At 39.9% G+C, this 12,381-nt stretch overlaps 1 protein-coding gene across 1 annotated transcript in view; it reads left to right on the forward strand.

Annotated features, from left to right (window-relative positions):
• The first annotated feature begins 702 nt into the window (after positions 1-702).
• Positions 703-12,381, forward strand: part of LOC131970255 (NACHT, LRR and PYD domains-containing protein 12-like) — a 31,763-nt gene continuing 20,084 nt past the window's right edge. Inside the window, exons 1-5 of the mRNA XM_059331612.1 lie at positions 703-775; positions 1,406-1,459; positions 1,881-3,702; positions 3,822-3,995; positions 4,423-4,596. Of these exons, the coding sequence (XP_059187595.1) occupies positions 703-775; positions 1,406-1,459; positions 1,881-3,702; positions 3,822-3,995; positions 4,423-4,596 (2,297 nt within the window). The remainder of the gene's footprint in view (positions 776-1,405; positions 1,460-1,880; positions 3,703-3,821; positions 3,996-4,422; positions 4,597-12,381) is intronic.

A 12,381-nucleotide genomic window follows, 5' to 3' on the forward strand; every position in this document is an offset into this window, starting at 1 on the left:
GCAGGGCTTTACGTAGGGGTCCGTCAGACACAGGTTACTTGTCTTCAGTTTATCACATGCAGTGGACTTGGGCACGCATCTCTGTGCTTGTAACGCTGCTGCTAACCCACTCCGTGGCCGTGCTGAAACCTGACACTACACTGTCAGGTTATGTCTTGGCTCATTTGCATACTGCAACAGTGATTGGATGTTTACTGAGGGCTGAGGGGTGTGTGCATGTGTGTGTGTGTGCGTGCTGCGCACCCTGTGAATACATGCACAGCGGAGGGACAGAGAGATGAGAGGGAAGCCGACACTGTATCGTTTGTCCCTCTTTCAGCGGATTTTTCATTTTGATTTGAGGGGGCAAGACATTTATTTAAGGGGTCTCTGCCCCCTCTTGCCCCTGCGTAGAGCCGGCCTCGCCAGCTCACAAGGCCACCATCAACAATGTGTAAAAAAAGGTGATGCGTGTAGAGACAATTGTTATGCAGCAGGAGGCTTAAATATTTCTCTTGTCTGCGATTGAGAGCGCTTTATTGTTAATGTGCTGTGAATCCTGTTGTTAAGATTCAGGTTAATGTATGTTTTAGTGAAGATGCTGTTGGTGTTTATGATATGTTGGTGTGCACAAACAGCTGAAACATTTAAAAAAGAATGGACAGACTCACAAGGCCCACGAAGCACCGTGTCATTTCTTCACGCTGAGCCCAACTGGGACTCATGGGTGTAGGTCTAGCTATCGGGAGATCACCCCCTCCCAGACCTGACCCAGGACAGAGTCCCGGTCTCCCTAGTTGGCCTGGTTACCCAACCAGGAGCTGCTGGTCTTGACAACACAGCTACCATGCTGGGAACAAAGCTTCAGAAACAGTTGACTTTAAATACTCTTGAAAAAAAGGAAACAGGGAAATGTTTTAAATGACTTTATTCTGAGGCAGAGTTTAGATCTTCCAACTGATGAATTTGGCAGCAAATATCTGGTTCAGTTTTTCTACTTTGCTCACATTTTTAACTTGGAACCATTTCAATGGTCAATTTAGATTTAAATGTGTCCCATGTACCATTAAGCTCATTTGTTGTTGATTTTTCAGGTCTCATAAGTCAGCACTAACAAATCAGAATCTCTGAAACCCTTTGACAACTTTGGTTTATTTGTCTATTTTCAAACAGCTCTAACTCAGAGAGAAGCAGGACACCAAACAATCAGCGCCCAGTCTGGAGGTGTCGCTGTCGCACCTCAGTTAACAGATGTTAAAGCAGAGAATATAAACATCACTGTCAACAACACATATGGTAAATGCTTCCCCTCATTTTATAAATCAAATAAATGCCATATTTATGTTGAAGTTTATGCTGTGTTGAATTATAATCATTCAAATGCATTTAAATATTTCTCAATAGATGTTCTATGTTTGTGTTTCAGTTCAGTCTCCCAGCACGACAGAGGACACTGAAGCCGTTTCTGACAAAACTGAAGGTATTGTGCTGTCTGAAGACTGTTAACATATGCAATATGTTAAACTAATTTTTTAAAACCACATGATGAAAAGTTGCCTTACTTCTGCTATGAAACCCAACCAGAATGAATATTATGAGTGTTGTGCAGATGACATGACGTTTAGCTTCCTAAATGAAAGCTGACTTGAATCTTGCTACCTCACTGGCATCTTCACATCTTGTTAGTATATCAATCTAAAATGAATGAGATGTTTTTAATCATTATTCTGTAGCCTGGTTTGGTTAATTCAGAAATTCTTCTGACATTTATATGAACCAGAGATCCAAGTAGATGCGGATCTGAGCCAAAACCAGGACTTGAGTCTTTACCTGGACTGGATCATGTTTAATTCTTAACTTTTCAAACTATAATGTAAACATGATTTTTATTCATCTTTTAGCAAAAATCCGAAGGTGCCGAGATGCACTGAAAATGTTCCTTGAAAATCGAACGAAGGATATATCTGAGGGAACAAAGGACGAAGAATGTTTGACCCCTTTAAACAAGATCTATACAGAGCTTTACATCACAAGAGGAGGCAGTGGGGAGGTTCATAGTGAACATGAAGTGATCGAGTTAGAATGCAAACGGAGTCCGAGTGAGGAGAAGAACATCCAGCTCAGTGACATTTTTAAACCTTTACCAGGCGAAGAAAGCCCTCCTCAAAGAGTTCTGACGAAGGGAATCGCTGGCATTGGAAAGTCGGTAGCTGTGCAGAAATTCACTCAGGACTGGGCGACCGGAGAAGCCAACCAAACTACTGACTTTGTATTTCCATTCACATTCAGAGACTTGAATTTAATAAAAGAGGACTGTTCTCTTGTGTCGTTAGTTAGTTCCCATTTCGAAGAAGTGGAGGATTTGAAACCATCAGACTACAACAGTTCAAGTGTTTTGTTCATCTTTGATGGCCTTGATGAAAGCCAGTTACCTCTGGATTTCAAGAAAATTAAGAAGTGCAGAGATGTTACAAAGCTCACAACATTAGACGTCCTGCTTACAAACTTAATCTCAGGGAACCTGCTGCACAAAGCCTCGATCTGGATCACAAGTAGACCAGCTGCAGCCACTAAGATTCCTCCTGAGGTCTTCAACAGAGTGACCGAGGTACGAGGCTTCAACAATGACCAGAAGAAGGAGTACTTTCAGAAGAAAGTTACTGACAAAAACATGTCTCAGAAGATACTCAATCATCTTCAGTCAAAGCCACTGAGAAGTCTCTACATCATGTGCCACATCCCAGTCTTCTGTTGGATTTCAGCCTCGACTCTCCAGAGTCTCTTAACAGAAACTCACAAAGGTGAGTTGCCCAAGACTCTGACTGGAATGTACACACACTTCCTGATCATCCAGACGGAGCTGAAACACCAGAAGGATTATGAGGAAGGTGAATCGGACAAAGAAGTCATCATGAAATTGGGAAAGCTGGCATTTGAACAGCTACAGAAGGGCAACATCATCTTCAAGAAAGAAGACGTAGAAAAGTGTGAGATTGACTCGAAACAAGCTACAGTTTTTTCAGGAGTTTGTACAGAGATAATCAGAAAAGAGTCTGGACTTCACAAACAAGATATTTACTCTTTCATACATTTAACTGTTCATGAGTTTCTTGCAGCTCTGTATGTCTTACAGACCTTCATCGATAGGGGAGAAAATCTGCTCAGCAACCTGACAAAGAAAACACAGTTTCCTCTTTTCCGCCGACGGACCTTGAGATCCAGCAGAGTAAATCTGCTCACCAACTCGACAGAAGAAGCACAGTTTCCTCTCTTCTCCCTACAGAAGAGCGCAGTGGATCTGGCTTTGGACAACAATCTGGGACAATGGGACTTGTTCCTGCGCTTCCTGCTCGGCCTGTCACAGGATAAAAGTCAGAAGCTTCTTCAGGAAGAATTGAAATTCAAAGGAATTCTTCAACAGAGCAACAAGAAGACAATCAAGTACATTCACGAGAAGATCAAGAACATGTCCAACATCAACAAGAGCATCAATCTGTTCCATTGTTTGAATGAGTTGGGTGACCGGTCTCTGGTCGAGCAAGTCCAACTTTATCTGAGCTCAGGAGATGCTAGTAAGCTGTTACCTGAACACTGGTCAGCTCTGGCCTTCCAGCTGCTTGTTTCCAATGATGACCTGGATGTCTTTGACCTGAAGGAACACCACAGATCAGATGCAGTTCTGGAGAGGCTGCTGCCAGTGCTCAAAGCATCAAAGACAGCTTTGTAAGTATCAGACCTCAAGGAACCCAACAGACCTTAATCTCTCAGCTGATGTTTGAGTACAGAAGGACAGCAGAGGAATGTTTGCTCAATGTTAACAATCATTTTGTTTTTCCCTACAGGTTGAGTGACTGTTACCTCACAGACAGAAGTTGCAGAAATATTTCATCAGTTCTCAGCTTGAAGTCTTCTGGTCTGGAGGAGTTAGACCTGAGCAGAAACAGACTGCAGGACTCTGGGGTGGAGCAGCTCTCTGAAGGTCTAAAAAGTCCCAACTGCAAACTCCAAACACTCAGGTATGAACATCCAGATGTGTGTGTGTGTGTGTGTGTGTGTCACTTTTTCCTGTAAGAGATGTTTTTCTGATCTTCAGCTATTGTTAAAAGATGGAATTTTCTGAGCAGATTTCCAGGACAGTGAGTCAGTCGTTTATAGATGAGAATCCGGCCTCACCTCTTCCCTCACATCTTGAAACGTGTCAATCAAAACCTGTAAAAATGTGTCAAGCTAAAACTAAAAAATAATGAAACTTATTTTTGTGTAACGTCCTTTTATAGGTGTTGAGTCATCAGGTCAGGTGCTAGCTGAGTGAAATGACAACAGAATTAGCTGATGTATCCTTGACTCATATGTTGGAAAAGTTCAGCCATGGGGTCAGAGGTCAGGGTCTGGAGCTGCCACTGCATGTTAACTCCTATAAGTTAAAACTGTTTCTCCCAACAGACTGGTTGACTGTAAGTTTACAGAGAGAGGCTTTGCTGCTCTGACTTCCAGTCTGAAGTCAAACCCTGCCCACCTGAGAGTCCTGGATCTGTCAGGAAATAATTTCACAGCCAGTGATGTCAAAGACCTTTGTGAGTTCTTGGCAGATCCTCGTTGTCGACTGCAGACACTGAAGTGAGTATTGTGGTCATTATCACACTTTGAATAAAAGCTTTATAAAATGCTGTCACACATTCAGGTGTCCAGAGACAATTTTCAGGAGTTTGAGGCAATTTTCACACTAAACCTCCTCTATTTAGATTATTATTAATAAATGGTTTGTAACACATTATAATGTTGTTGTACACACGTGAGGACTTTTAAATAGTGTGTTAATAGAGTTTTTGTCATTATTCTAACTTGTCCTATGAAGACATATTTAATATGATCCCAGCTGTGTTACTATGTTGTCATTAATGATGTGTTTCTACAGCAGACCCCCCTTGGTAGACACTACCGGTGTAAGTGTGTACGTCGCTGACTAACGGTGACGATATCCATTTACACTCACTAATGTAATCTGCTAAAAAGGGAGATAAAAGTGAGAGCGACACATTTATACAAAAAGCTTGTTAAGTCTGCAGTTGGAGCTTAAGGCTCTCTTCTCTTTCTTAAAAAACACACTTCCCATTCAGAATTTACCATTGAAAAATAATCAAATCAAATCAAATCAAAATTACTTTATTTATCCCCGGGGGGAAATTCAGTTAGTCTGTTAGCTCTGTTAGAATGAGACAGCCTGATGGCTGTAGGAGCGAAGGATCTGGTAACACTTTATAATAACTATCCGTTATAACTAGTTAATAGATCATTAGTAAACTGTTAATTAATGAGTTATTAATGACTTGTTAAGTGTTTGTTAATAGCTTGTTAAGGATTTATAACAATGCCTTATAAATAGTTAATAGACCATTAATAAACTGTTAGTTAATGAGTTTTAAATGACTTGTTAACTGTATGTTAATGATTTATAACTATACCTTATAAACTAGGAATAGATCATGAACAAGCTATTAGTGAATTACTTACTAATGACTTGTTAAGTATCAGTTAATGGTTTATATATGTTATTGGGACGTTATTCTAAAGTTGCAACTATTCCTCATTTATTAACTGTTAGTAAATGAGGAATAGTTGCAACTTTAGAATAGCGTCCCAATAACATACATTAGCTAATAACTAATACTTAACTAATATATTAACTCACACTTTACAGATCAGTTGTTAATAGTTTGTTAACCATCTACTAATACCAGTGAAACTTTGTAGAACAGCAAATGGGTGGAACAAGTTCAAGGTACAGAAATTTGATGTTATTCTGCCCTCCCTGACGTAGGATGAGTGTTAGTTTGGCAGATAGCGAACAGTTCTTCAATGAGAGGCTCTTTTCTTCAAGGTTTATTTCTCCCAATTGAAGTTTACTGTAAAACTGAAATACATACAACAAAAGAAAAGTCACGTTATATGTATCCTTATATAGCTCTATGGATATTCAATAACTTGAAACAGCACTCCACTGTCATTATAATAACAAGTAATAAAGTCCGCTAGCTTAATGCTAACGAACAATGCAAAACCCCATATACAGGCTAACAAATTAGCATCGTCATAACAACGAAAATATAGAACAACTGTCAGCTTATATAAATAGCAACAACGGCAACATACACCACTCATACTCACAGGCATATGTTCTCTTTACTCTTTACAGACCTCCACTGTTATATTTCGGCTGCAGACTTTTGTTGGCTTATGAACTCGCTCTTGTTATAACACTGCCACCCTCAGGCGAAAACGTGCAAGTGGGGCAGCACAGATGTGATATTTAAAATATCAAATTTTTGTACCTCAACCTTGTTCCACCCATAGGCTTTTATGTGTACTGTATTTTACCAAAGACACACCACAGATGAAATGTTGAACATTGTGTTTAATGTATAGAAACACACAAACTGAGCCATCACATGGCAGAACAGCAGTATACAACAGTATACAACAGTATACAAACCCATGAGGTTTGGGCACGTTTTGTGCTAAACACTGGATAAACAGAATTACAGAGGGACATTTAATGTCCATACATCACAGCAATGTCATGGATTATCCGTCCTAATGGCCCTTTGCGATGCTTACGGGCAAGCCACTCATGCCATTCAATAACTCTGAGATGGTCTACCAGTAACTCCTCTGTACGATTCCCCCTGAGTCTCTACACATTTTCCTTAACCGTTCTCCAGGCCCTCTCTATGTGCTGAGTATGTGCACCTGTTTGGGCATCGACATATGACACACTGTGATTGACAGTGAAATGGGTGTAACCCAGCTGAGGTAAAGCATTGCGATAAGCCCGCCACTCATCACTTATTATTGTAGCTCCCACTTTAACATGGTGAGCTATAAGTGGCACCAGATCTCTCCTTCTTCTCCTCTCGACTAAGCGAAGAACAGGCTTTGCATGTCTTCTCCCTCTACGGTTCACACCTAGCATCCCAAACACCCACTTCTTCCTCTTCCAACCACCAGCCATTCGTCCCCGTCCGTACCGTTGAAAACATCAAATATTAGGAATTATTCTTCTTTAAACAAAAGGAATAATCTGTCATTCAATGGTAATGTGCATTACTATCTTGATAATAGTGCTTGCTGCTTGCCTTTCTTTTGTGTCTGAAGTGGCTCTCATCAACGGTGACAAACTGCTGGCGCCCCCCAATGTGCTGGCCCTTTGCTTGCTGATATCTGTCCATCGCAGTAGAGCACACATCTCGCAGCTTTTGAGCCATCTTGGACAGGGTTGCTGAGCTTCCAGAGATGTCATCATTGATCATGTCCACTTGACGTAGACGCAGGCCTTGTGCAAATCTGCAAATAATTATTATACCACAGTTCTTTTGATCTTTTTGGTTTGATACACAAAGTTTGCATCTACTGCACCCCAAGATATGACAATTGTGCACTACTGTGTTGACAAAAACAGCAATAATGATGGAAAATATGTTGTGTGGTATTTTCTACAGAGCTCTGTCAATACATTTGGGACTAATAATACTGTAGGATATTTGTATAATCCTATTTCTAATATTAATTGCCAGAGCCAATAGATTGAGAGAGCCAATTGCCAATGAGCTTCAAGAGGCAGGGTCAGACACTCATGTTGCTCCACCAGGCCTAATGCTGACCAACACAGCATCCCATAAGTAACAGCAATTAAACATATTTCCATAAGCTGTTAAGAATTCAAGCTGTAAATTACACCTTTTAGCAAAATAAATCACAAAAGTGAAATAACTCCAAGCACCTGTTATCATCATGAGTCTAGAGATGCTCCATAACATAAAAATCACAAGCTTTACTACATAGTCTCCAGTTATTGTTTATGACAGCATAGTTATACAGTATTTCTATTGAAATAAACACTTTTCATCATAGACAGACAGACTAAAATCATATACCTATGCCATAGCGTACCTGTACACAAAGCGCATCCAGTTGAAGAGGGAGACCTTTGACTTGCTGAATATAGATTTGTGTCTAATTGACCTCTTCAGTTTCCTCCCTCTGTGGTTATGGTGTTTACAAACCCTGAAGATATATACAAATAAAGATAAGAATGACACAGACCAGGGTAGTGGCTAGAGCATTTTCATGTCAAGGACCCCCAAATTAATGTGTATTTGGCCATGGACCCCATCTGAAAATATTTTGTGCCAGGAACCCCCATAAAATGTGTGTTAATATGTTTCAAAAGTTCAAAAGAAGAATTTTTTTCAGTATTTTTTTCTGAAAATAGCAGATCTATAAGCTCACAACGCCCTAGTGTAGTGTTTAGTAGTGTATTTCTAGAAATTAATGTTAACATGAATTAAGATATATTGGGCACTCTTAATAGCTCACAATTAAATAAATTTCATTTCATGCAATAAAAATAAAACTTACCATGCATAGTTGTCCACACAAACTGATTCCTTGAATTTCATCTTGTGTTTGCATTTTTGGCATCTCATCCGTCTTCTTAGAAGCCTTTTCTTCTGCATCCATTTGATTATTTCTCTGTGTTTTCTTTTAGATTTAGTTCTGCCTTCAATAAGTTCTCTTAGCTCAGTGGCTAAACCAGGCATTCTTTGGCTACGATATTACAATATTACTTGATTAGGGCCTACCTATTTTCTTATCCTCTGTTCTTTCCACACACATCATACAAGCTTCACGAGTCTCTGTGACTAGCTCCCGCCAGAATATTTCGTATTAGCGGTCGGGGGTGACGAGAGTGAAACAAGCCAATCATAATTGTATTCACGGGTTGGAGGCGGAGCCATCCGGCCTCCTCCATCATATTGGCTGGTTGTCAACTTGTCAATCACCTCGCATCACCACTGTTATTTGATGAGTGACAACCGGTGACAACCTAGACAGACACGCCCATCCTTCGCTCACTTATTGCATGGGCAGCTTTAGCATTTAGCAGCGTTAGCATTGATTTCAAAGTATGAATACACAGTCTGGTAAAATGTTCGATACCAATGTTCCCAGCGGCGATGCGCAAAATACCAAGATAAATCCAGCAACTGTCGGGAGAAAGAGAAAGAAGTCAACAGCGGGTACTTTCAGTAAAAAGAAAACTACACCTGTGGACTATGCTGTGCACGTGGACAACAACGGTGACGGTAAGCAAGACTGCTTGTTATCTACCCATAGGCTTTTCTTTTTGTTATCTAGCAGATATCTAGAGCCAGCTGCTCATTATTTTATTTTACCTTCACCTGGCTTTTATGATTAGAGCTTTTTTAATTCTCTATCCTATCATTCCAGATACTGAGGCAACTGTAGCTCCTACAGCATTTTTACATTTTAAGAAGAAGCAGCTTAAGCTCTGTGAGGCCAAGATGAAGCAGCACACAGTCACAGAAAAAATCAGTGACCTGACTGAGGAGAGAGACTCCCTCCGCCAACAAGTTGGTCAGAGTAAGTAGGCCTAATACTTTCTTGGAAAAACATCTTTGCACACCTGACAATGATACTTGGGTGCTTTGTAAAATATATATTAGTGGTGGGCATAGATTAATTTTTTTAATCTAGATTAATCTAGATTAATTCCAAGACTACAGTGAGATTAATAAATGGCTCATTTATATTCTGCCGAAGCCATTCATAATGTGTGTGCTACCTAAATAATGACTAAAAGCAGAGGTGAAAGTAGTAGTACGCACCGATCCCCATAGCAACCGCTGGGTTTCGAAGTAGACGCGCATGCGCACTCACGTACTGCTGAGGTAAATCTCCGGTCGTTAGTTCATAAGCAGTTTCTTTTCCGAGCTGTTCTGTATCGTTAAAATTAAAAAAAATAACATGAAACACAACTGCAAAGCATACTCTCCTACTGATTTTAACTGGGACATTTTGCAACAAACGTAAAGACATTAAACGTGCAGTACACGTTTCAAAGGCTGGGCGCACCGGGCTCTGTCCGAGGGGAGGGGGACAGAGGGAGATGCCCGGCCAAGGCTCCGTCCAGCATGGACTCAAACACAGCACAGACAGTTCAGAAACTATTCGGAATGAGTTAAAAGGAATTTTAAACAGACAAAGTAGTTTTTAATACTGCATATTGCTAGCGGATTTTCTGACCCAACCCAACTTTGAGAATAGATTAACGGGGATATTTTTTTTATTGCCCGATAAGAGTCTCGAGTTAACGCAGCACGTTAACGCCGATAACGGCCCACCACTAACATATATACAATTGAGTGGAAGAAAGGCCAACATTTCACAGTGACAAGAAATTCATCAGATCATGAGCGTGTTATTACCCAAACAATACACATGTACAGTTAATACCTTGAAGATAATATCTGTAGCATTGATTGACAGCAGACACATATGTCCAACTGATGAGATCACAATTTGATGAATCAGTGAAACTGAAAGTCTTAATAAATGTAAATGTTGATAAGAATGTATGTGAGTTGACCTGTATCATCATAGTTAGTAATGCATTTGGTATTGTATTTTCTGTTATGTTGTCGATACAGATGATGGTGGGACAATTGACACATCTTCCTCAGCCAGCCCGTCTCCTGGTGCATCTTCTGTCTCTTCATCCTCCAGTCCATCCAACTCCTCTTCATCCTCTTCATCTAGCTCCTCTTCATCCTCTTCATCCAGCTCCTCATCCTCATCAACTGATTTGTCCGATTCAGACAAGAAATCGAAGAAAAGACGCAAGAAGAAAAAGAAGCACCACCACCAGAGTCACAAGAAAAAGGACAAGAGGAAGAAAAAAGAGAAGAAAAAAAGGCAACGTGACAAGCAGAGACGTAAATGTAAAGAGAGGAAGGCAATAAGGCTGCTCCCCTCATGTGTCAGGCATGTAGACATCACAACGTCTGTTTGTCTCTGTCTCTGTCTGTCTCTCTCTCTCTCTCTCTCTCTCTCTCTCTCTCTCTCTCTCTGTGTCTCTCTCTCTCTCTGTGTGTGTGTGTGTCTGTCTGTCTGTGTGTGTCTGTCTCTGTCTCTCTCTCTGTCTCTCTCTCTCTCTCTCTCTGTATAAAGTTTATTTTTACGTACTTCCTGGTGGGTATATTATCTTGGACCATCCAATTGCTCTGTGCCCATGTAATCTTCATTACTTTTTGCAACCACTTTGCATCTATGTGTGTGTTTCCCTGTGTCGATTCACTACTTGTATGTTTGTTATACTTAACTAAATTTCTATCTGTTTCAGCACGTCATCCTAAGGAGATCATCAAGAGATACAGGAAAGTCCTTAAGGTGTACAAGAAAGGAAGAAAGCTGAGTGTGACATATCGAAAAGTCGGTGTCGACAGAAACACCGTCGCCGCCAATGCCCCGATTTGTGAGCTGGCTGTTGTGGCCCCAAAGAAGTTCAAGGAGTTGCTGGTTGCACATACACCGCAGCAACGACTGCAGGACTTTGCAAAAAAATGTCTAGAAGTGTTGGTGAATGACCCAAACCTTTTGAGGGATGTTGAACAGCTAAAGAAAAAGGGGAAACTGATTCCTCTGTTCAAGAAATTGTAGGTTGTGTCACTGTGGGAAGGTGCCCTAGAGCAGTTCAGTTTTAGCTCGGGTAAGATTTAAGTATAGATTTAATTTTATATATATATATATATATAAACACACACACACACACACACACACACACGTATTGATTTTGATTTATTTTGTTTTCATGTCCTAAAAGTGCCCAAACCTCATGGGTTTGTATACTGTTGTATACTGTTGTATACTGCTGTTCTGCCATGTGATGGCTCAGTTTGTGTGTTTCTATACATTAAACACAATGTTCAACATTTCATCTGTGGTGTGTCTTTGGTAAAATACAGTACACAGAAAAGCCTATGGGTGGAACAAGGTTGAGGTACAAAAACCTTGAACTTGTTCCACCCATTTGCTGTTCTACAAAGTTTCACTGGTATTAGTAGATGGTTAACAAACTATTCACAACTTATCTGTAAAGTATGAGTTAATATATTAGTTAAGTATTAGTTATTAGCTAATGTATGTTATTGGGACGTTATTCTAAAGTTGCAACTATTCCTCATTTACTAACAGTTAATAAATGAGGAATAGTTGCAACTTTAGAATAACGTCCCAATAACATATATAAACCATTAACTGATATTTAACAAGTCATTAGTAAGTAATTCACTAATAGCTTGTTCATGATCTATTCCTAGTTTATAAGGTATAGTTATAAATCATCAACATACAGTTAACAAGTCATTTATAACTCATTAACTAACAGTTTATTAATGGTCTATTAACTATTTACAAGGCATCGTTATAAATCCTTAACAAGCTATTAACAAACACTTAACAAGTCATTAATAACTCATTAATTAACAGTTTACTAATGATCTATTAACTAGTTATAACGGATAGTTATTATAAAGTGTTACCAAG

Source organism: Centropristis striata, chromosome 1 (assembly GCF_030273125.1).
Source record: "Centropristis striata isolate RG_2023a ecotype Rhode Island chromosome 1, C.striata_1.0, whole genome shotgun sequence".
Lineage (NCBI taxonomy): Eukaryota > Metazoa > Chordata > Actinopteri > Perciformes > Serranidae > Centropristis > Centropristis striata.